At 42.8% G+C, this 26164-nt stretch overlaps 1 protein-coding gene across 1 annotated transcript in view; it reads left to right on the top strand.

The window, feature by feature from the left end:
• LOC122802414 (zinc finger CCCH domain-containing protein 13-like) overlaps positions 1-26164 on the top strand; it is a 1157483-nt gene that overhangs the window by 135399 nt on the left and 995920 nt on the right. Inside the window, exon 4 of the mRNA XM_044072036.1 lies at positions 10511-10678. Within this exon, the coding sequence (XP_043927971.1) occupies positions 10535-10678 (144 nt within the window). The 5' untranslated portion in view covers positions 10511-10534. The remainder of the gene's footprint in view (positions 1-10510; positions 10679-26164) is intronic.

Below are 26164 nucleotides of genomic sequence, written 5' to 3'. Positions count from 1 at the left end.
ATGAGCGTTTATTTACAAGTAACAGCAGCTGTTGGTGAGAAGAGTACTTTCCTTAAGTCCTGCTATATGACTTTGAGTTTTCAACAGGTCTGCCATAGTGACAACAGTGTATAGAGCCTTACATATATCACAGCATAGAGCATAGTACTGCAGAGCACAATAATGCAGGTAGTAATGTATTGCTTTTTGATTCTTATCACAGGTGACTGGGGGCGGTAGTCTTTGCCTGATGTCTGATGTCATTGTCTCCTCAGACTCTGATGATGGTGGCCACAGTGTAGCACAGGCGGAGGTTTCAGGGGCTGAATATGTCCCAGAGGTTGACATCCCTCTTCTGCTCCCATTGTCACTGCAGACAGTCAGTATGCCCACACATGCCCAGTCCCCACAGGCCACAGATATTGGACAGTCAGAGGGTGGGGACATTGAACAGGAAAGTGTGGCAACTATGCCTCCAGTGAGTATAGACACTGACCATAGCTAGAAAGCTGGTGAGGTCCCACTCAAGCTGATTGACAGGGGTGCTTGTCGGAGGCCTGCTGTCCGTCCATCCCCTGTTGCAGGAGTCACATCATGGGTCAATCAGTGCATGTGTTGGGCCGTCATGGAGGCATGGGCATGTCCTAAATGGACCACAAGATGTATGTTTAGGGTTATGGATGCATACGGTCTGCCTCCACTGCATTGGGGACACCCTGGATTGGTTGACTGATGCAGTGGACTGAAGGTGGGATTAGACAGTGTATGTCTTGGACAACACATGTCTGATGTCTGCTGGAACGTGTTGGAGTTGAGCGTCGGAGTCATGGACGTAGGTCAGCAACTCCATCTGCTGAGAGTCCACATGGCCATGCACATTCATGCTCCCATAGTGGCAAGTACATCCAGTGCTACAGAGGGGAGTGTGCTGTCCACACCACGATGTGGCAGGCCATGGGCTTGTGGTCCTGGGCATTCCAATGGGGGACATGGTCCCAGCAGACAGTCACTGTCAGGTACTTGCACCACTTCTAATCTTGGACTTGGAGGTGCCAGTGGAACTCCTAGCAGAGCCAGTTCTTGTGTTTGGGGCCGGAGACCGTGAACTGTATGGTCCAAAGCTGTCCAACATAACACACATGTAGGGTTAGCACTCAGCTTGACTGTGTATATACACACACACACACACACACACACACACACCGCTTTCAAATGCATATTACCTACAGGCACCTTTCCATGATCCATCTTACCTGCTTCCCTTCTTGACTTGCACACATGCTGTCAACCATTTGGGTCAGCCTAGGCCTCCTGCACCTCCATACAACACCCTGTGCAAGTGAAAACTGTGCCACATCCCTGTCATCCTCGCCATCAGTGCAGGGAAATGAAGCTATGAGTCTGATGCACAGGATGACTATATTAGTTAACATGTACGTTTGTGTACCTTATTTTGTATGATGCTATAATGGCTGTATAGTTACATTGATGACAGGTGTGTCACGGACCTGTTTGCTTCTGTTTCATAGGTCTGTTAGGATATTCTGTCGATACAGAGTGGCAATAAAGCAGCACAGGATGGCATGTCAGCATAGCAGAAATATGTCTTCAGCAAGGTACAACACTAAGTGCATGGCTCCATAGGTTCATGTGTGTGTATAACAGGCGAACAAGGGTAATGGCAATATTGACTAATCTGTGAACAGGTATGCTACCCTTGATAAGTGTCACCAGGGTTTTAGAAACTCACATCTACAAGCTGTGGTGATGGAGATGACCCATCTACAAATGTCCTGTGTCCAGTACAGTTTCCTGACATCAGTTATAATTGTCATGTTCTGCATCCCATTGTATAACCTGCACATGATGTGCGTCACAGCACATGTATGCTTCACATGCATGGGAGGCCTGTTTCATGTAGGTTGTACTGTCCTTGTTGCATACCTGTCTGTCCAGCATGTACTATGTATACCACAGTGATGCTGAGACATGTATTAGTCCTGTCATGGATAAGTGGGAGGTACACAGTGGGATCCGACACCTCTCTGTATGATGCCGTACACATCACCTCCAAAGCATGTAGGAGACGGATGCATGTAAGGTTGTGACACTGACTCTATAAGACATGTCATCTTCCCTGTGCAATGGTGTTCCATGGAACCTGTGTGGCTGCTACAGTTGTACAATATGCCTGTGTAGTGACATAGCAAGGGTGCCATTGCACACAATGATAGGTGTGATTGCCACGGTCAGTATAACAGTGACATCCTGGGATTTACATCCCAAACCTGTCGGTATAGGTTGCACAACAGTGAATGCATCTCCACATCTTACTAATCCATGAATGTCAAAGGCTGCATTACTCTCTCTGTCCATAACTCCATGTGTAATGGCTCAATTCCATGTGGTGTGCGGACACTGCAATATTTTGCAGGGGTGGATGATTTCCCACAGGGTAGTATTGTGCAGTCATTGGCATTTAGTCTTTGTTAGAGGCTCAGAGAACAACTGACTGTGTCTTAGGCCATCCTGGATAACTGCTGGTTCTGTGTGAAGTTGTGTGACTGCTCCTAATATGCAGTCATCTGCTAATGCAGTCAGTCAGAGGTCACCGACAGAGGCTGTGTGACTGCAGAGAGGGAATAGGTAGACTGGGTGCTCCAGTAATGGAGGATTGTGAACTCCTCTGCTAACTGGCATCATTGCAGCATAGGACTTCCAATGCTGTCTTCACAGAGTATGACTGTCCGACACTAGCCTCTCCACCAACTGACATAACACTCTGTGCAGTTTCCAGCAAGGCCTGCTGACCTGATATTGTCCTACACCTTGCCAGGCCATGGTTGATTGAGTGAGACATGTGTCCGGCATCCATTGCGTAGTGTAGCATTCAATGGGCTCTGCCAGTTACAGTTGGTGGCCATGATCTGGCCTTGAGCAAAAATAGTGGTGTTTGGTCCAGTGTCAGTAGGTGTACAGTAGTGTTAGTTCTCATTTCCATGCTAACTCCTATCATGGCATCGCAGGTGACATGACTCTGAGATCTAGGGACACCGCTTGACACTACATGCTAGTTGTCCTCTGTGCACGTAAGTATTGCAGTCACTTCCAGCATGTTGGAAGAAGAGAGTCATGTAAGGTGTCTGTACAGAGCACAGACAAACATGTTAGGGAAGTGTTATATGTACACACTGCCTTGCTTAGTCATGCAGCAGCTCACTTGCCCAAAGGATGGTCCAGGGCCTTACCTACAATACCCTGCTGCAGTGCTGTGACATCCCCACACAGGGAACCAATGCATTACATCATGTGTTTACCAGTATGGGTGACCAGTACAGCCCCTCCAGTGTGAGGTCCTCCCTGGTGGGATCTGGCCACAGATCAGTCTCCTTAGAACTACTGGCACTTACCCCCCCCCTGCAGACGATACAGACGTATATGTCAAGAAAAAGCTATTTATTACCTCCTGTGGGATGGTTGACATAGTGTGACTGCACCTCCCCCTTCAGATGGGACAGGCAAGTGTGCAGAGCTGTACACTCCTGCATTGTCAGCAACGTTATAACTGCATGAACTTGGCTATACGTGACAGGAGGGACACAGGCTTGTCATGGCTCAGCAAACCTGACTGGTGGACAACTGCCATTTCAAGGCTGTACAGTAACAGGTGGACAGTGTTATGTGACACTTGGGGTGAGTGTGCCCCCACTAACATGGAGGCACTACCTCCTCAGCTAAAAGAAGCACATAGTAGTGGTTTGATGTTGTGTAGACACTGTAAGTGACAAAATTAGCCACCCCCACAAAGCAGAACCACAACGCACAGTGTAGTTACGTGTGTGACCTCAAAGGACAGACCCAAATTGTTAATGACCTCATACATCATGATGCCACCTATGATGGGTCTGTACTTGTACCTAACCTGTACTCACACACTGTCTACGTCAACTACACTCCCTTCTCCACACCACGTGACACATAACATTCCTACAACCTGTCCCATAACTTCCATAGTTATAGAGAAGTTTGTAACTGGCTTCTCATTGGAAGATACCCAGTATCTTTTCCACATGCTAACATTCCAGGCTGCATCCCACATGTGATCTGACAAGGATTATTAACACGATTGGAAATCCCTTGCAATCGAACTGACACCACTGACTGCATGCCACCTGAGGTGACAACGGCAACTGAAATCCTTGCACATAGGTGTTGCATCCACTGACCAACATAACTATACACCTCTTTGTCTAAGTATCCATAGCTATATGCACGTAAGGGCAAGCATCATGGAGCTGATCAGCACACATATATGTGATCTACACACAATTGACTACACAGTTTGGATGTGTGACAGGGGGAGAATGACTGACTGTTACACGTGGTGGGAATTACTGAGGCAGTCACCAAGCACCTGGATGAGGGTACATCAGGGCGTACAACCCCCTAGAGTGAGACAAGCCATCTCACTATATTCCCCACTCAGGCAACATTTACAAAGCACCCACTTGGGCATGCATGATACTGTCATTGTAGGGGTCACCAGGAGGCCCATTGATGGCATACATACGCAACATGGGGACATCCACCTACAGTAGCTGATCTGTAAGCAGCAGTGCTCAACAGGGAGCAGTCCTGGGCCCTCTACTGCTTGAAATCCATTTAACCACAGTACACATGACTACTGACTGACTGTGGCTAATAGTATTGGCTGATGTCTGCAGGTTGTGTGCAGGTTGTGAGCACTCATACAGTGTGGTATGCCACTATCCTGCAAGAGGGTATTGCGAACACATGCCTGTTGACATACTAATGGCCATAAACTCCATGCAAATATATATGTATTATCATTTCCGTTAGTTAGACCTAGGTATCTGGTGAGTAGCACATCAGTTGCAACATGTGATGTACATACTCAGAGGTGAAAGAACTGGGCACACAGACCTGGCCACACAGGTTTACACCTAATGTGCCTCAGATCATCATGTGTCTGCAGTGGTATGGCAGGAATCATATGGCATAGTTGAGGCCATAGTCACCTGTTAAATGACATAATCTCCAAGTATTCTTCCCTCAGCATGCCGATATCTGAGTCTAATGGCCATTTGTTGATGTAACTTTCCAAGCAGTACTGGGAGTTGCACTCAACAGTATGGTCCCTCCCAAGGACACTTCACTTCTTCAGTATGTGTTCAGTGGGAATTATCTGCAGTGAGTGTCATTGTCACCTATGGCATATAGATTACTCAGGTTATCTGTGCCTTGCATACGGGGCAATGTGTGACCCTGCTTGATTGCATATGATGCTTATCTGTAGGAGGCATAGTAGATGGATAACTCACTGTAAGGACATTAACCTCATATGTTACGTTAATACTGAGTGCTTGTGGGAGAGATTTGTTTAGCAGACTTAAACACACCCTTGAAACAGAACCCTCTCTAATGGCAGACACAGCACATTAGCAAATGCCATCTGTATGATTGGCTGGGCAGCCGTCCTCTCAACACAGGGCGTCTGCCTGTGTCCCTCATAGACTGAGGCAATATGTGCTGATCCTGAAACTACAAGGCTAAAGATTTCTATGATTGTGAGGCCTGTATGGCCATTATGGTAGTGAAGTTCAAACGTCTTATGGTTCCATAACATGTTAATGTAAAATGCTCTAACAACTCATACACAAACATGGCTACATTGAGGCTACCACCACTTCGTCACTGCGTACAGGACCTGCCAAGGCGCACATGTAGTGCAAGTTGGCTGCATGTAGATGAGAACGCTTGCCTATGAAATAGTATGCACTACAGATCACAGTATGTGATGCACATGACACATCTCATGTCTGCTAGTACTATCAGTTTAGGACATGTTATGCTTGATGACATCAGCAGGTCTTGTTGTGGTCAGTCATTTGGGTGGACACATCACACACTACAAATAAAATACTTCAAAACCCTACCTATTTCTAAGTTACCAAGGTGATCATATTTATGCCATATGGACATACACATGCACCAAGTAGCCTGGTGTGATATTAGAACCCCTACCTGTCTAGTCTTACACACTACGGCTCACAGTACTTATTGCATGAGTCACAGGTTGTCTGTTGTATATGTGATTGCAGACACAGTATTTGAGCATTACACAAACTAGGCTTGTGTTGAACAGCATCTGTAGCTTGCAGAGTGATAGGTAAACCTGTGGGCAGGAAAAATGTGCCCTGTCCATGCGTGCATTGACAGCATTCTACATTACACCACCTGCTCACCTGTGTCTGACTACGTTGTGACATCCAGCAGGCACAAGTGTCTGTAGGTAAGTGGTTTATTTACTGTTGCACGTTTAGTTTGGATCCTTTGAGCAAGAGTATGGATGTGTGGTAGTGCAGATTTACTCACCATTATTAGGGTATGTAGGACAATAAGACCTCCACACACATATTTATGTATATAACAGGGATGTATATATAATTGTAGCTGTGTGTGTGTATGATATGTATATGCTTTATATTGATGTATGGGGGGAGAGTCTATGTATCATTTCAATATATATAGCGATATATATATATATATATATATATATATATATATATATATCAGTATATATATTTTTATTTGACACTATATAGAGTTAGATATACTATCTATGTGGGAGAGATATAGTGATATATATGTATACGTGTATGTCTTGTGTATAGACATATCTATACATAGGCGTTCATTTTGATGAAAGGGCAACGGAATTGTGTATACACATATCTATACATAGCAGTTCATTTTGATGAAGGGACAACGGAATTGCGCTCATTTTAACTAAGTGTCTGGGCATGCCCAGTGGGACTATCAGTACTTATAAAGTGACTGCAGGCAACATCTACCTGTACTCCATTCAGTAGGTCTTACAGGCACTGACATCTGTCCCTGTTTCTGCAGTACTGCACTTCACTCAAAATGTCCATGGCATTTCCCAGTTGTCTGCTGTACTTAATATGTGACTGATGTTCATAATGTTACCCACACACAGACCTACTGTCTGTAAAAGCACCAACATAATAATGTCTCACATGCAGAAGATGTTACTATTTCCATATTAGAACCATCAGCACCATCACCTGTGCCAACTTCCTAGTCCACTGAGCCACACAAGACTGCCAGACAGAGACGAGACGAGTCATTCATCGTACAATCAACAGCATAAATATGTACATTGCTATTCCTGCTTTATGTGTGACATACAATGTGTGATTGAGTTTTATGTTACAGCCCTGAGATTCCCTGGTCTGATGCTATGCCATTGCTGAGTTACTTTTAAAGAAGTTATATGGGAACACTGCTGGGAGTGGGAGTGGAGAAAATAACAGCACATGATCTGCTGGGAAAGACAGTAGTATAAATATCATGTGACCCCACTGTTTAACATCTCCCTTGATTGATGTAGTGAATATTCCAACCATGAGACCTACTGATTATTAGGGAACATGCACTTTTGGACTGGGTATCTGTAGTCCCTTGCGGATGTTACATCTGTCCAAATAGCCCACTATATTTCCTTGCATAAATGCAGCAGATCCATACATACAATACCATATTATGGTAATCTTTACAAGTAGAGTGTAGGTTAGGGACTTACCTTATGAATGCAGCAGTTGACAGAACTGTAGTTGAGGGCTGACTGATGCAAGATGTACTCAGCCAATGCATGGGTAGGTACAGGTTGTGTGTGTTGCCTGGCATCAACAGTTTTACTTTATGTATGTGAGTAGGGGTAAGGTGTCAGTCCCTAGGGCCCTAGGTGGTCAGTGAATGTGGTTTGGGTTGTCTGTTAGCCAAAGCCAGGACGTACTGGACTCGCCCACATCTGCCTATAGGGACATCATCAGGGGCTTCCTCCTCCGAATCCTCCTGTGACTGTGGCGGTGGTGACTTAGGCAGTGTTGGATGGCTGTGTATCCCTTCCCTTTTCTGATCCTGCTGCAGCTGTTTATGCAGGATCATATTGTGTAGCACAGCACATACTGTGAACATGTGTACGTGTGGCAGGAGAGTACTGCAGGGCTCCACCAGACAAAGCAGTTAGGATGGTTTACCATGTTTTTCCAGACTGGTATATATTGGACCTCCATTGAATGGTACAGAAGCTTAGCTAATTTTTGAATTCCATAAACTGAGAGTGACCTTCTCCTTTCAAAGTTTGGTGAGTGTTGCATCAGTATCTCGCTTTGGAATTGCATATGATTAGGATGTTGGATTGTGTGGAGGTTTGCCTCATGGGCTTTTGAATTGAGACACCGTAACTGTTTTAGATGTTTGTTTCAAGGTGGGTGCTGCCTATTTTACATATGTGTGAGGTTGCTGAGGGCACATGTTACTTATTTTATATATTTGAGGCCTTTCTGTTTTAAATAAGTTACTTTTTAAGAGCCTCAAAGTATGTATAGATCCATGTGCTTGATCTGATGTGTGTGTGATAGGTTTAGTGTGGTGTTGGGTGGTACTGATAACTTGCTTATTTGTAGTGCTGTCATGTGAGAGTTTCCTCCAGTAGCATTAAATAACTGCATCTCTCAAACACACATTGTCAGCTTGTTTAAGTAATTGGTGGCTGTCAGAAAACATGAAAAAAATGCTACATCTTCTCAGGATGCCCATTTTAACCAACATGGCTACAGAGATGGTTGGATAGTACGGATCTATGGTTCCTGGTTCCAGGTGCTTACTGATGTGAGCCAAAGAGGGATTAGCACCTATGAGGTTAGAAGCTGATTACTGTACATACTGTTTGTCTGGTAATGGAGATACCGCAGGTCTCAACATAACTTCATGTAGCCTATGAATCCATGGTCATTTGCCACTTCTCACTACAAGCAAAGGTCATCATTAATACCAAGATGCTTTCCAAGAAACAGTATTAACCCAGATGTTGCTGGGTTCATTACATTTGCATAAGTCTTCTCTTGGTAGATAACTTTGGAACCTACATTGGCTGGATGCAACAGACAGCCAAGCTGCTTAAAAGCTCTGAAGAGCTTCTCACCAGAACTGCAATCAGATCACTCAGTGAAGTCTCATACACACTGCTCCGAGTCCAGCAGGAATCTGTGCTAGTCTTCTACTCCTTTCACCAGAAGCAAAGCAGTAACATTAATCCCAGGCTGGTTGTTAAACAAATTTTCAGGCTCATAGTCTCCGGGAAGGCTATGAAGTAATTTCCCTCTGCTGCATCTGTCACCAAGAGTAACACAGAAGCACTAATTTCAGGCTGCTTCCAGAGAAACAGTTCCTCGGTTGTCCATTTATTGGTAGTCTAGTTCCAGATGTTATAGATTTTTCAAAGCAAGATGAAAAAAGGGATTAATACTCTGAATAAGTGAGTGGGATGATATGAAGTGGAGGCTAACTCCAGCTTTAAGAATCTTAGAGGGGGGCCTTCCCCAGTGGATCTTCCAGTGCCAGTCAAATGACCAGATGAGATGAGACTGGGAGGAGCTTCCAAAGTCAGATTTACAGAAGGGGTGGTGTGCTCAAAAGCCACAAAGTTTAAAAGCACAACAAGGACTAAGCGGCTGGATAGATGGGGGGAAAAAAATAAATATATATATTCCAGTGCAGTCACGCACCAGCAGTAGTCTCATAGTACTTGCAGCTAAATAAGAAGTCTTATTTCTCAGCTGCTCCCACTGGTTAGTTAGATTTTAATCCCTTTTCGGTTGGTGAATCTGGGGTAATATAGTCTTGATGCAAGCAGACCTTTTACTCCCACTGTGGCACTTCCACTGTGAACGGAAACGTTTTTTTTTTCTACTGATCCTATCCGGGAAATTTTACTGCAAAGTTTGCTTTCTTGGAATGTTGAAACAAAGTGTGATATATTAAGAGCAAAAGAAATAAGAACATAATTGAAATGTCCAAGCTGTAAATGAATTAATCCAGTCCAAAATTTACTGTAGTGTCAAAATTATATGTCAAACTCTTATTTGTTATGAAGAGGCTTTCTTGGTAGGTCACTAGTAGTCTTCTTCCATACAGCTCTTGTTCGGATAAGCCACTCCCTTGACCTGTGGTTGTTGGAGGTCATTTTAAGATCAGTAAATGCATGCTTGTGTACTACTTGGGGAGTATTATATGTGTTAAATGTTGGTTGTTATTTCCTAGTTTGCAAGAAGTGTGCTCTTGTGTGTAAATTTCAAAATGTTTGCTTTCAAGTAATATTCAGTATTTGAGTTTTGTTTCTATTTATATAAGAGTAAAGAACAGCAAAGTAGGAAGCATTTAAAATGCATCACATCACACCTGCTGATTTTTAGAAAAATGAGAAAATGCATACCTGCAAATAGTAGTTAATCACTAAAACTCAGTTTTATTTAAACGGTTGAATTTAAGACAAGAATATATTTTGTAATGCTTAATGGGAAGTGGAAGATACCATCCCAGCATTTGAGTCATTGCATCTTGCAAGTATCAATAGTTGTGCAACATTATGATTTATGAGCTCGTGAAGTGTGGTGTTCATTAACATTTTCTTCTTATTTAAAAGGCAGTATCATAGTATATTTTTCATATGAAGCCCAAGCCCAAACGGCGCAAGATGTCCAAAATTCGACGGAAAGTTACTGTTGAAAATGCAAAGACTATATCTGATAGCACATCCCGAAGACCTAGCGTCTTTGAAAGGCTGGGACCAAGTACAGGAAGCAGTTCAGAGGTGAGTATTGAGCAGCAGCAACTTTAGCTTTCATTTAATTTTTGTAACGTTCATTTGCATTTGAAGAACCATCTCAAACTGTGCATGAACTAATGACATATTTTATTTTGAGTGAACTACACAAATGGGTCATGAACAGTGAGTTTACCGTCTCCTGTTGCACAACACCTGGCTGAAAATCTCAGCACTACTGTTCCAAAGTGCAGTGCCCTTCTTTTATATTGTGCTTCAAAAGAAGTAGTTTTGCTACTCCATATTGTGTTATTTACTGCCATTTGCTGTCCAGGGCTGCCCATGCAGTAATTAGGAATGTCTTCAGTAAGAATGTATCTGCTATTTAAAGCTTCATAAAGGAAAGCGGTGCAGTAGGTATGCAGGCCACAAATGGATGCAGGAAATTGTTCAAGATTCTCTTTAGCCCCATAGAAAAGGACATTTTAATTGAGACCAGTGGTGGACCTCATGAGCAGATGGATTTTAACGGAGACAAGTTGGCATGCTATCCCTAAAAATGTGTACCTTTTGTTAAAACCGCAGTTTCTGGATTTTAGCACTTGGTATGCTGGATGCCTGCCTATGCATCTTTTCTTGCCATTCCTTTAAGGAATTTTCTAAGGTTCTAAGTAGAACATTTTTTATCTATTTTATTTTAATTATTTATTTATTTGAGAAGCCATATACCCGTAACTCTTCTTTACTGATTTTCTGGACTATGATCACCCTGTACTGCATCGTTTATGGAGCCCTGTGTTAATCTGGCTATCAGTGATTGTTCCAATAATATTTGCCAGGAACTCTCTTGTGCTTTTTCTCTGTGCTTTGCTGGCATATAATTGTATCACACAGATGCTTATGTTCCTGTATGTGCATCATAGTGCACCTATCACCTCTTTTATTGCAGGCAGAGCACCAGTATGAGGGGAGCCCTTTTCTGCTTGACAGTCTCCCATTCGTGTTATGCCGAGCCACATCATCCCTCTAGGGTGAGGAAACAAAATCACCATACCCACTTCCAGAGTCCATTCGTAAAGTTTGCTAATAACACTGTGATCTCCCAAATCCTTACATTAGCTCCAAGTTGGCCAGTTTTGTTTTCATCTCTCAATTCTTCCCTTTACCTTTCCACGGCTTCATTGTTTACAAAGTTAAGAACTCCGTTTTTTGCATACTAGAGAAATCTGTTAACTTTATTTATTGCTTGGCCAATTCCCCTCGTCTCATCCATATCTTTCATATAATTAAATCAGCATTTAACTGCAGTAAAACAGTTTTCCTGTTTTCATACATCTGGAGAAGCCCACCAGTATGCCATCTATTTGGATCTAGTTCTGGGGAGTAATCATGGATTCTACATTCACCATAATATTTTGATCTCAGGATAAGCATTTTATGTTTCTAGAGTATGTGGTAGCCTTACCAGCTGTGTCAGCAAGGGTGCACCCTTGGGCTTCAAGGCTCATGTTCTCTGTTGGGTTGATGGGACCTGCTGCAAGACTCCACAAAGTGAAAGTATAATAGGTTTACCACAGTCTTATATCTGTTATGGTTTTTACTGCCTTCATTGGTAGAAGAGCTTTTACTTTGGCTGTAGCCAATGTGTTTTCATTTACTGTCCAAATCCATTCACAGATTTTAATGAAAGATGCATTGCTCTGTACTTCTGGAACTTGTTTGGTATATTTACGGATTCAGTGTGTGCTGTCTAGCGAAGAATGCTCTGCATCTATACATTTAAAAAATAGAGCATTAACTTTTGCAGTGTGGGCATTTCAGACAGCTGTATAGCCAGAGTCCTTGTAAGGCAATTGTATACAACAAAGTAGTCATCGATGTGTAAGCAATAAACAGCAGTAAACTGGTTCCCAAGGCAAAACCTCACCTGTCAAGTACTCAGTAAAACCCACTGGCTACCAATCCTTTGCTGAATAAAAGTGGTACTAGGCTCTTTACTTTTCAGTCTCATTAACCTTGAATACTTTTCTATTTCTGCCAGCTGACTATATCTTCTCAGTTCTTAGTACCATCTACATTTCCTCCTTCCCGACATTATGTCCCTGCAGACATCAACAACCAAAGTGCGCATTGCACTTGACCACACAACAACTTCACCCTAGGGCCACAGATCTCAGAATCTTTTCCTGCCTTCTTCTTCTTCTTTCGGCTTTTCCCAGTTAGGTGGTCGCCAAAGCAGATCACCTGTCCGCTCATGATTGGCAGTGGAGTTTTACAGTGTCGAGTTGCCAGCCCGGCACCCAACCTTCCACAGAAGGCACACACACACATGCACTCACACTTAGGGCCAATTTAGAGTGTCCAATCCACCTGCAGCATGTCTTTGGGATTTGGGAGGAAACCGGAGCACCCGGAGGAAACCCACGCGACCACAGGGAGGACATGCAGACACCGCACAAAAGGCACCCCAGCCGAGGATCGAACCAGAGAACCTTTTGCTGTGAGGCAGCAATGCTAACCACTGCACCACTGTGGCCGCCCAAGAATCTTTAAGAAAACACTTCTTACATATCGCGTAGGCACAGTCTTAAACAGTTCCTGTTCAGATATGTAGTTTGTAAATGCTTCACAGCAGGTAGGATCACTTGAAAGGGATAATGCGTCTCCTCTTTCCCACCTGCCTTAATATGCCAATTAGACATTTCTGACAAGTCCGTCCTCTTCATGCAAGACAAGTTCTGCTGTCCTTTACTTTACACTTTCTGTGTGAAAAGGCTATTCTAGGAATGTGTTCTTGGTTAATGCTTCCTTTGATTTTCTCATTGTAATTTACTGCTCAAGACTGATAAGAACGTCTTTGTATTTTTGTATTTTAGTTTTATATAACCAGAGTTTTTTTGGTAGTATTCTTGATTATGTTCTTTATACACCTGGGCTGAACCAGAAAATGGCCTGTGAGATGAGTGTTCTCTCCTGGCTAACAAATTCGGAATGAGTAAATAAATAAAGAATACTGTTCAGCGTAGATGCATTGGACATTTAGAAATGGATGTGTTACTACAATTTAATTAAAGTGGCTGTATAACTGCAATGCAAGCAAAACTTCTTGGCAGACTTACTGAGCAAGACAGATTAAATTGTTCTGTAGTATGCATTTTTGTTGAATACCCAAGTGAAATAGTCTGCTACAGAAATGCAAATTCTGTTCCATTTACACACACCTAATTTGGAAAGACAGACACTTCCTTTCATTAGACTCAGAAGCTGTATTCTGCCATTTCATGCTTCTCTCTAAGCTAGAATGATTCAGGGCCAAAAAGGATTTTCAGACTTTTTCAGATGTGATTTAGTGTAACTGTGGGCAAGACCACCATTGCTCTACAGCTGAGTGACATGTCCTGCCATCCATCTCACCCTCTGACTAGCACTAGTCGCAGCAATAAATGTCGTTACTGCAGTCGTACTTCAAAACCCTCTGCCTTTGTGAATGAAGGATTTGCTTTTAATTGTAATTAGCTTAATTTTGGAGATGATTCATATCTTGAAAGAAGTCAGATGATTTTCAACCAGAAATTAATTTGTGTGTGTGCAGAAAACATTCTAAAGCTGTGCGAGCTAACCATTTTTTTATCTAAAATTTTTTTCAAGATTGTCATACTGCTAAAAAGTCTCCGTAAAAGTGTTTCTTTTATTATTCTATTGAAATGCATCTTTCTACAGTCTCTGCATGTATTTTGTCTGGATATTTATCTCCCTTTATACCCGTCAGCCATCAGGCTTCCCCACTTGGACTTGTGCCATTTGTTCACCCATAATGAATATCCCTAGTAAGGAGACAAGAGCCATCTGCCAGACAGCCATGATAGTAATTGGTGCTTTAGTCTGTACCACATTTGTATGCATGTTACCTGCAGGAAAAAGAGGGTCTCACCCTTTATCCTAGTTAGTATGACTTACCCACCCTCCCCCTGACTGAGTTCCCTTGATGACCATAACTAGTGTATCCACATAAGGAGTTATAGTCCTGCCTTCTCCAGTCAGCAGCACACATCATGCCAAGCACAGGTTGTGGAGGCATTTATTTGGTCCTAACACCACCCCAGTGGCTGATGTGAACACCCTCCCATGACATGTGCTTGCTTCCACATCAGAGCTGTCATCTCCAGTTTGGGTGTGCCAAGTCTATATCCAGCAGGTCTTTGATCATTGTTATGCAAGCTTTTGCTTGCACATAAACATTTATCCATCCAGGAACCACCACTCCCACCCTCCGGAATGGATGAGCTAACATAAGCTACTCACTACCATAATCCTCTGCCCATCTGTTCTAGCTTCTGAGCTGCTGTTCAAACTTGGTAGTTGAAGTCGTGAGCTTCATCCCTGTGTGCTACAAGCTGTGCATCTCTGCCTGTATCCTTCTTGCATTTAAAATTAAAATGGAGCCTTCTGAAATGAATCCTGCCCCTGTCTCTGCCACAACTTCTGATCTGTTCGTTGTAGGACTCTATTTTTACAAAAGTAGCGATAGTAATGGCACACTTTGAACCAATTTCTTCTTTGTACTTTATTTATGTGCTGGAAGTCGCTTGTTCATGCCATTAACATCAGCAAGGAGGATTTCTAGCTTAAAAGGCTTGGTGTGCAGCAAGTTGACCATTTTTTAAGAGGTGGGTTAGTTATGAAAACTAGTCATATTTCATGTTGAAAGTAAGTTAATTTATTTCTTTCCATCTGTCTCTCTGTTTCTTGTCCCAAATAAGAAATAAGAGAGCACAAGAGAAAGATGGTTACACAGGTTGGATTTCCGTAAGTAGTTCTAATATTACCTGAAAGAAACTAGTGGAATTAACAATTTTGGCAAGCTATTGTTTTTGTGAAAGACAGATGGGGCCTGCATTTGATTAAAGATACCTTTTCCAACTGAATTACCCATTATTCTGACTTTTATTACACAGCTGCATCAAAACCAGTAACCATCTGGGCACATTCTTTTGAAGCTGCTGTTGCTCATAGGTTCATAGGTAGGTACTAGGCTATTGGCCCTAGGGCCTATACAAGCCTAGCCAAAAATGTACCCTGGCTTTCGTCACCCAAGAAAATTATTTTCCTGTGCCCCTGTCAAGCAGAACCACAGAAGTGATCCCCGGGGTGAATTTCCTATTACCCATCCAGTCATCAAGATTTTTCTTGAAGAGTGCTAATGAGGATCTCTGTTTGACATAGATAGGTAGTCTGTTCCAGAGTATGGGAAGTCTCTGGGACAGGAATCTATGTCTCCAGCATGTTCTGTTTATTGTGGTGACAAGGTTTAGGTCCCTAGAGCGTGTAGCTCGGAGGGATTGGGATTTCTTTAAGTGGAGCATGTCCAACAGCTCTGGGTTTGACATAGCTTTGTATGTTAGGCAGAGGTTGCCTCTGAGTAGGCGATATGCGATGGAGTAAAGCTGGAGTTTTTTGCGTCGGACTGCGTAAGGCGTCTGTCTGAGGCCAGTAATCCTCTTTGTGAGGTATTTTTGCGGCCTTTCCAGTTGTAGATGTCTTGTGAGGTACATAAAAAAGGGGCTTTGTACTCTGTAATGGGTCTAATTGAGTGATGAGTAGAGGGGAACAATGACCTCATTTTTCTGGATGAGAAAGCTTTTGTGATGAGGTGTGCCACGTAGAAGGATTTCCTGACCACTTTGGCGATGTGATTATCAAAGGAGAGACTACTGTCCACCTGTGTCCCAAGGTCTCTTATCACACTTTCAGTGTTAAGTAGACTACCACCTATGTGGTATTTCATGGGTACAGAATTTTTACCAAAGGGGATGACAATGCACTTTTTGTCATTGAGCTTGAGACCATGTCTTTGACACCAGGCATCTGTCTAAGTGAGGCCCTTTTGTAGGATGTCCACATCATTAGAAGTTTCAATTATGGCTCCTAGTTTACAGTCATCTGCGAATTTAGTTAGCCAAAGACCTTCTGTGTTAGCCTGTACTTCAGAGAAGTAGATACCAAACAGGAGAGGACCTAGGACTGAACCCTGTGGTACTCCACTTGTCACTGGTCTGAAGTCTGATTTGGAGTCTGCTACTTTCACAGTGTGGGTTCTTTCAGTAAGCCAGTTGGCAACCCGTCTTGTGATATAGGGGTTTATACCCAGTTTAGTGAGTTTATCTATAATTCCAGAGTGTGGGATGGTGTTGAACGCCTTGGCGAGATCTAGATAGGCTGTGTGAACCACCTTACCCTCATCCATGGCCTTGGTGACTACTTCAAAGAAGTCTATCAGGTTTAGGAGACATGATCTGCCTTTTACAAACCCAAACTGTGTGGGGTCCAGGGTTTGGAGATCTCCAATGTCTTTGAGTTCCATGATGATACGTTCCATGGCCTTGCAGACTAGGCTCGTCAGGCTAATGAGGCGGTAGTTCCCGGGGTCTGTTGTGGCCCCCCCTTTGTGGAGTGGGATAACTGTTGCGGTGCGCCATTCAATGGGTGCAAAGCCTGAGGTGAGGCTATGATTGAACATGGTACTTAGGTGGGGTGCCAGTTCATTCTGTAGTTCATGTAGAAGGCAGCCTGGGGGGATGTCAGGTCCCATGGATGCTGTGTTCTTGGCTTTGGAGAATGAAGTTTTTACCTGTGCAGCCGTGATTACAGGAACTTTGCATTCTTCTGGTATAAAGATGGACCCTTTAGGGGGTGAGAGGGGGGTAAACTTAGCACTGAACCTATCTGCCAGGATGTTGGCAATATCAGTTGGTTCTGTATATTTAGTGTCATTGTGCTGTAACTCAGAGCAGATCTGAGTGTTGCCATTGAGATTTTTAATATAGCAATAGAATGCTTTGTGGTTGTCTTTAGAATCAGTGGCAATTTTGTTTTCACAACTAGCTTTGGAGGATTTTATGAGGGATCTCAGCTTCTTACTGAGGCTGACCAGGGAGTTCCTCCAATCGTGGGATTTTACTCTTTTTTTTTTTTTTTTTTTTTTGCAACAGTTTCTTTCTTCTGTTGTAGAGTTTGTTTATGGCAGAAGACCACCAGATTGGCTTCCTTTTTTTGGAGGATAGCATCGTGGTTCTGTTAGGGATAGCACGATCCATGCACTCGTGTAAGTACTTATAAAGTGCATTTGTGTAGGATTCAGCAGTCGTACCTCTATTGTCCATCTTCCTGGGTGTCATGAAGTCTGCCACTTCTGTCTTAAGAAGCATGAAGTTGGCTTTGGAGACATTTTTTACGGTTGTTTTCCTAATGCGGGTTGGGAGCTGGATGTGGATGTCTAGGGTGATTAGCTTGTGGTCGGATCTGGCCAACGAGGAGCTGACCTCTGGTGTGGAACACCGGTCACCCATGTTGGTGATGACCAGGTCTAAGATATTGCTGCCTCTGGTGGGGGTGTGGATAAGTTGATCCAAAGCATTGAAATTGATGATTTCCAGAAAACGTTGAGCAAAAGAGGTGGTACATGAGTAGTTTTCCCAGTTAATGGTAGGATAGTTGAAATCACCCATTATTAGAGTGTTGGGTTGTACCTTAATATTTTCCAGTGTATCAAGAAAAGAGGAGTGGGAATCCTGGGGCATGGTGGGGGGTCTGTAGCAAGCTACAATCTGGATTGCGGTTTTGCCCAGAGTTAGTTGAACTTGGATAATCTCGGATGCATTATGCTGAGCAACTAGCTTGGAGGTGTGGATATCCTTAATGAATATGGACACGCCTCCACCTTTAGTGTTTCGGTCTGGGTTTGGTGGCCGAAAGGTGTGGTATGAATTATAGCCTGGTAATGCAGGGGTGCTCTCTGGAGCTTTGAACCAGGTCTCTGTCACTGCACAGATGTCAATGCTTTCCATTTTAAGGAGTGCCTTGAGTGAGTGCATTTTGAGGTTTAGACTTCTAGCATTGAGTAGCATTACCCTCAGATTTTGCTTGCTTGTACCTGTTATGGTGGTGAATTTGTCATTTGAACCTTGCCTAAAAAAGTCACTATAGGGGTGGCAAGAGCCTTTGCCAGTATCCGGAATCCCAAGGGCGACGGGTGCAGGCCATCTCTGACAAAGCAGCGTGGTCTGTCTATCATGTCATCCCAGACAGACAGGTACTGGATTCCCTTAGAATGACACCAGAAGCTTAGCCAATTGTTAAAGTCAATCATTTTGTCCTTGTACTGTGGTGTCATTCTGGGTGATGGTAGGATGCTACTCAGGGCTAGGGTCATACCGGCCTGGGCTACAAGATCAGAGAGCTCCTCCATGTCTCTTTTCATGTAGTCCAGGGAGGTACATCTCAGGTCATACACACCAACATGGACAATGACAGAGTCATATTTGTACTTGTGGAGTGACCTGAGTGCGTGCATTATGTGGCGGATCCTGGCACCTGACAGGCAGCTGACAGTAACTTTTTCCTTGTTTAGCCTGGTGAGTGGAACATCAGTGTGCCTGACTATAGAGTCACCTATGACTAGAGTGTTGGGTACGTTATGCCTTATGTGCTGTAGTTGAGTGGCACACTGAGTATGTGGACTTTGTGTCATTTGGGTTGTGTTGGGGGGTGGAGGTTGCTTGCATTTCTGCTTTGGAGGTCTCTGTTGTTTGGGCAGATTAGTACGGAGAGCCTCCGTGAATGTAGGTGTGTGTTTTGTGGTTCTGTGTGTGTGTTTTGGTGGTGTAGGTTTTGAGGGACTATGTGATGAGTGTGGTGCGGTGCAAGTGTTTACCTTCTCCTCTTAACTGTCTAGGCCTGTCTTTGGTAAAGAGAGCTTTGCTTCCAGTTTGGCTATATAAGTGCATCTCTCACAGGTCTGTAAAAATGTCTCTGCCTTGGATATATGTGAAACTGTAACCTGGTCATCCATGCACACATTTTTACAAGGTTGAACCAAGTAGCAGGACTGTTTTTGATAGAGCATTACTGAAGAGGGTCCTTTCCTACATGTCCATTATTTTCTGGATTAATCTTACAGACTTCTTAGGAATCTTCCATTTTGTTAGAATTATGTTGCAAGATTCCAGAAAAAAAACTGTCAGTGTTTTGTGCTTGTCCTCTTAAAGTTCATGTGCTGTGCTTTTTACTGCAGTTCCGTTTTTCAAAACGAGAGCATCACAGACATCTTCATAATTGCAAACACATTTTTAACAGGAGTTTTGTAATACAAGTTAAAAGCTTTGTACAACGTCCACAGATTGCAAAAGTATAATTGATCTGTCCTGCAGTAATGTTAACACAATTATATAATTGACAATTGCTAATTATGTTTAACTGTACTGTGTAAAGAAATGTGAAACAATGAATTAGCAACCTGTTAAATTAACATTTTGATACATTAATATTACTGCAGGACAGTGGTAGGTGGATTAATGTCTGCATTCATTGAGAGCATTACAAATACTAAGTTGAAATGCTTACTGAAAAACAAAATAGTGTTTGCATTTGTGAGGATGTATGCAGACACCATGTTGTTAAAGAAACCTTTAGTACAGATATTTGCACGTGATTTTTTAATGAAAGATCCTTGTGGGAGAGGTTATTTTAGCAGTATGGCTACTATCACACTTGTTCCTGTTTTGGATGTTAAACTATGTTCAGTACTCAACTAATTACTACAAAAATGTAAAAATATATATATTAGTTTTCACTTTCTTCAACTATAAAATAACCAAAAGATGCTTGGGGTAATGCTGCTTTTATGTAGGTCATTGTCCACTGGAAATTAGAGGAGCAGCAGAGTAACACTGGCGTGTGTTTGTGATCCTTATGGATTGTAGCACCCTGCCCTCACTCATGCAAGGGACAGACAGCACCATTTATACTGCAATTGTGTGCGCTTTTCTGTCCTCCGGTAGGGGCTGAGAGAATAGCTAGGTATACCTCTTAATAATGGAACCTGTAGCAGCTGGTTTGGAGGAAGCTTCCACTTCATCATAGCTGCATGTAATTCTGTGTCTAGCCACTTGCAAGACCTGAGCCACTATAGACATGGCCTGTACCTTACTGTCTGGCTGCTCCATATGCTTCCAGTGATTTATTTAAATTCCCCAAAATAGACAGAATTTGTCATTTGGGTCTGATAGTTCAGAGCTGTGAAGGCTAAAGTGGAACAGGCGTTTAACTTCTTTTCCGCTCTATCCATTGCAGTGCTGCTTTATCTGAAGGAAGGGCATTCGCAGCAGGAAGGCACTTAGAAGGCTTGTCTGCAGGTGTGGAAGACACAGAAAGATTTGCCAAGGGATTCTTGTGCAAAAACATTAAATCATCAAGAGCTTTATAAAATCTGTCAGGCCTTATAGGAGCTGGTGACTTAGACTCTGGAACAGTGGAGGTGGATGCAGAGGCACTGAGAAAAGGCACCAGGACAGGAGCAGGGGTGCCTTTGCACATCAGAAGTCTCCTTTAATTCCCATTCAGAATGTGTTATCATATTAGAGATGGTTTCCCCAAATGAAGCTTCTTCACCTGGGGGTGGTGGGGGTGGTGGTGGTCTTCAGGATAAAGTGAGTTTTTACCATCGGAAGTCACTTCACCTGGATAGTGTGTCTGAGAGGAGTAGGCCAAGGAGTGCTCATCAGAATATGAGTCTGTCTTCTCATCCTCAGAAGATGATTCTGAATGCCTCTTTTAGGATGTAACAGGAGTAGGAGTAGATGCTGCAAAAGAATGGTGGCTTAATTGACATTTTGGCCTTAAATAGGCCCCGGAAGAAATCCATCCTTTCCATTTCCTTGGATGTCTGAGGAGAAGAAACTTTTTTTTGTTTTCTGCTTTTTCTTTTTAGTTGAGACATCTGCTTTCACTAGATGCAGAAGTTCTGACCCTTGACATACCTTCATAAGAGATCATGGTATTTCCTCTCTAACTAGGATTTGCAGGATACCTTCAGGTCTTTCAGAGATGCTTCTGTGGGGAGCCCCCATATATCCACCGTCAGTAGCACCCATATATCCACTGTCAGTAGCATCAGCTGTTTTGGATGTGTAAACCTTAAATGCTGTACTGGCTTTCAGTGGGGTCGGGATAGTGGACATCCTGAGAAGGCACTGGATGTACTGTGGATTCCAAGACCTCCATGAGTGAGTGTGGGCAGACATAATATCAGGCATAGGCCTCTTAACTTCTTTGGGATAGGCAGGATGTCAGGGGGGAGGGTGGTAGGGTCTGCCATCTTAACTTGGGCATGGAGCTTAAGTTTCTGGATTACAAAGTATGTGTTGAGGAAGAAAAGCCGTGTCTGTAAATTCTTAGTGTGGAGGACTGGCAAATTGTGCAATTCTTCTTAAACAGAAGAGGCACTGGGAGTGAAGGTCCTTGTTACGGATTCTGTCTAATACAATCACACTTTGCCCTCCTAGCCTGTGGGCTTAGGTCATATGTTGGACATACGGATCTATGAAGGGTTTTGGCTTTGGTACCCTGGTCGGTCATCCAAGTTATCTGGTGAGATAACCTAACAGTTTTTGACACCGTGAAAGTGATCAGTAGGACATCTACTGTTATGGTAAGTTCTTACAGAACTATACTTTTCAACTGTAATCATTGTTGAACCAGTAGTATATTGTGTGCATAGTCAAAGGCATTACAAAACTGTTTATAAACTGCATCAGCTTGTATCTGGTCATCTTTGACTTCCCTAGTTTTGTAGAGAAAATAATGAATGGCCTGTTGTGTCAAATTTACTTGCAGACTGGTTAAAAAGTATTATCAACCTGCAGTAAAGAAGCAGTGAATCTGTCTGAGTTTTGCTACTGTTGACAATAAAGTTACTGGTCTATAATTTGAACAGTCTTGCTTTCTCTTGACTGAGGTTATTTTCCAAACACCAGCTATTGCTTAAGTAAATAAGCTTTTATTTGTTATACGTGCTAATTGGTTGGTGCATATTGACATTGTCTTAATACGTTATTTATCAGTGCTTGTGAAACTATCCTCCTTGATCATTTTGAGGCATTTAGCTGTTAGTCTGTGCTTGTTCTTGTTACTGCATCCTGTGTTGTGTTATTTCATCATATTTTCTGTTATTTATTTCACTAAAGCATTTCTCAAAGCAATTAATGCTGTCATTCAGTTGAGTATAGAGACATTCATTGTTAATCTAGTTGAGGTATGCAAGTTGCATTGTCATTGTCAACTTGAGTTGTTTAACAAGTTTTTCAGATTTTTCTTCTTCTTGACTTTTATCAGCTTGTGTATCATTTCAAGTTTGCAGTTTACTTTGTGTATCACTGTGTTTTGTAAAAGCTTTATTTAGGTTTTTTGTGTTTATCATTTTCTTTAATGTTGTAGAATTGCTGCATGTTTTGTTCCATATTTAACTTTAAAATTTTAAAAGCTAACACTGCAATAAGTTGATCCCATAGGATGTCATTAGTCTTTAGTCTTTAACTTCTGGTTTTGCCTAGTCTTTTAAAGTAGAATCATTGTCCAGTTTTACTATAAATGTCCTGTTTTCATTATTCACACTGATATTTGCTTTCTGTCTGGGTAGAGCAGAACTGCATTCATGACTGATGTAGATCATTATCTTCTTTCGGCTGTTCCCGTTAGGGGTCGCCACAGCAGATCATCTGTTTCCATTTCTTCCTGTCCTCTGCATCTTGCTCTGTCACTCCAACCACCTGCATGTCCTCTCAACACATCCATAAACCTTATCTTAGGCCTTCCTCTTTTCCTGTTACCTGGTAGCTTCATCCTTAGGATATTTTTCCCAATGTACACAGCATCCCTCCTCAGCACATGTCCAAACCAACGTGATCTTGCCTCTCTGGCTTTGTCTCCAAACCTTCCAATCTGGCTGACCCTCTAATGTACTTATTCCTAATCCTGTCCACCCTTGTCACACCCAGTGCAAATCTTAACATCTTTAACTCTGCCACATCCAGCTCAAACTCCTGCCTTTTTGTCAGTGCCACTGTCTCCAACCCATATAACATAGCTAGTCTCACTACCCTCTTGTAGACCTTCCCTTTTACTCTTACTGGTACTCGTCTGTCACAAATCACTCCTGACACTCTTCTCCAACCACTCCATCCTGCCTGTACTCACTTCTTTACCTCTCTTCCACACTCACCATTACTCTGAACTATTGATACCAAGTATTTAAACTCATCCACCTTCGGCACCTCTACTCCTTGCATCCTCACCATTCCTCTATCCTCCATCTCATTCACACACATATTCTGTCTTAGTCCTGCTGACAGTCATTCCTCCTCTCTCTAGAGCATGTCTCCATCTCTCCAGGGTCTCCTCCACCTGTTCCCTACTCTCACTACAGATCACAATGTCATCTGCAAACCTCATAGTCCATGGAGACTCCTGTCTGATCTCTTCTGTCAACCTGTCCATCACCATTGCAAATAAAGGACTCAGAGCTGATCCTTGATGTAATCCCACCTCCACCTTAAACTCATCCGTCACTCCCACCGCAGACCTTACCGCTGTTGCACTACCCTTGTACATATCCTGTACCACTCTTACATACTTCTCTGACACTTCCGACTTCCTCGTACAATACCACAACTCCTCTCTAGGCACCCTGTCATATGCTTTCTCGAAGTCTACAAAAACACAATGCAACTCCTTCTGACCTTCTCTGTACTTTTCCATCAACACTCTCAGAGCAAACATTGCATCTGTAGTACTCTTTCCTGGCATGAAACCATACTGCTGATCACTAATCATCACGTCTCTACTTAACCTAGCTTCCACTACTCTTTCCCATAACTTCATGCTGTGACTGATCAATTTAATCCCTCTCTAGTTACTACAGCTCTGCAATCACCCTTATTCTTAAAAATCGGTACCAAAACACTTTTTCTCCATTCCTCAGGCATCCTCTCTCTTTCCAAGATTTCATTAAACGATCTAGTTAAAAACTCCACTGCCATTTCACCTAAACACCTCAATGCTTCCTCAGGTATGTCATCTGGACCAACAGCCTTTCCATTCTTCATCCTCTTCATAGCTATCCTTACTTCCTCCATGCAAATCCATTGTACTTCAAGATTCACTATCCCCACATCATCCAACCTTCTCTCCCTCTCATTCTCTTCATTCATCAACCCCTCAAAGTACTCTTTCCATCTCCTCAATGCACTCTCTCCTCGCTTGTGAGTACGTTTCCCTCATTATCCTTTATCACCTTTACCTGCTGCACATCTTTCCTAGCTCGGTCCTTCTGTCTAGCCAATCGGTACAGGTCTTTTTCTCCCTCCTTAGTGTCCAGCATTTCATACAACTCTTCATATGCCTTATCCTTCATAACTGATGTAGATATTAGTGTTTTTTTCTTTAACTTCTTGTCATGTAATTTACAATAACTAAATAATGGATGATGATCATTGGATCACTGTTGCAGTAGCCTAACCTATATGGGGGACTTATCCTGGCAAGGATTGGACGGACCAGTCATCTTCCAGGCACTGTACCCACAGTACATCTTGAGATGGGCAATATAAAGTTAGTGGCTAGACTGACAAAACTTTACAAATTTCTTGCTGTCAGAGTGCGCTCTTCCTGGTGGCTTCAAGTGATCAATGGTTGGCTACTGCTCCTCCAAGTCTGGGCAGTTGAGCAGCCCCTTGGGGAATACTTTCCACTTTGTTTTTGAGGCAAGTGTTTACACTAGAAGCTAGAACTGGAAGCTAGAACCTGGTGAGTTTATTTGTTGTTAGTAAGGCTTTTACATCAAATATTATATACTTTTTTGGTTATTCCCCTGTGGGAAGTGCCTTTCAAATGAATTTCTGGGAAAAAATTACTTTACTGTCAAAACCTGTGGTTAGAGCTAGGACTTGTGGTTTTGAAGATTGTCACTAAAAATTTTTAGCTCAAACTTTTTTTTTGTTTGTTTTGGGTTGTTTCAATGACATTTCCTAAGCTACACTTTCCGTTTGTCATGCACCTTTTTTCTGTAGACAGTTGATCTTGGTTCCCTGTGAGGATTCCCTTCTAATTTATCGTTCTTTTTGTGGAGAAAAGTGTTAATTTGCTTTCAGAAAGTATTGTTAGGGGCTGGGGCTAGTGTGTTTGGTTGTTGTCATTAAAACATTTAACCTCAAAACTTTTCAGCCAGGAGGCAAGACCATCTCTTCAAGATTCTTTTAGCTGCTTGTCAGATACTTTTACGGCAAGGATATGGACCAAGGTCCTAGCAGGTTGACAGTTTCCTCCCTGAGATGCAAGAAGAGAAATTAAGAGGGAGGCTTTGGTCCTCACTACGACTTTCCCTTCACCTCAGCAACTAATGGGTAACTCTGCAGTGGCCATCATGTATTTCTTGGACCACTTATTTTCTCTTTATCGATCTGGTGCTGCTTCTTGGGAAGCCACAAAGGACTGGGAGGCAGGCATGTTCTCTGTGGCTACTGAACTGCCCATTTTGGATGATGGAGGCAGGCTCACTCTCTGTGGCAACTGAACTCATTTTGGATGATAAGGCAGGCACACCCTCTGTGGCAACTGAACTCCTTTTGGATGATAAGGCAGGCACACCTTATGTGGTGACTGAACTCATTCTGGATGAGGGAGAATCGCACTGTGACAGCGGGG

Source organism: Protopterus annectens, chromosome 5.part0 (assembly GCF_019279795.1).
Source record: "Protopterus annectens isolate FY-2018-M chromosome 5.part0, PAN1.0, whole genome shotgun sequence".
Classification (NCBI taxonomy): Eukaryota; Metazoa; Chordata; order Ceratodontiformes; family Protopteridae; genus Protopterus; species Protopterus annectens.
This window is presented reverse-complemented; position numbering and strand designations above follow the sequence as displayed.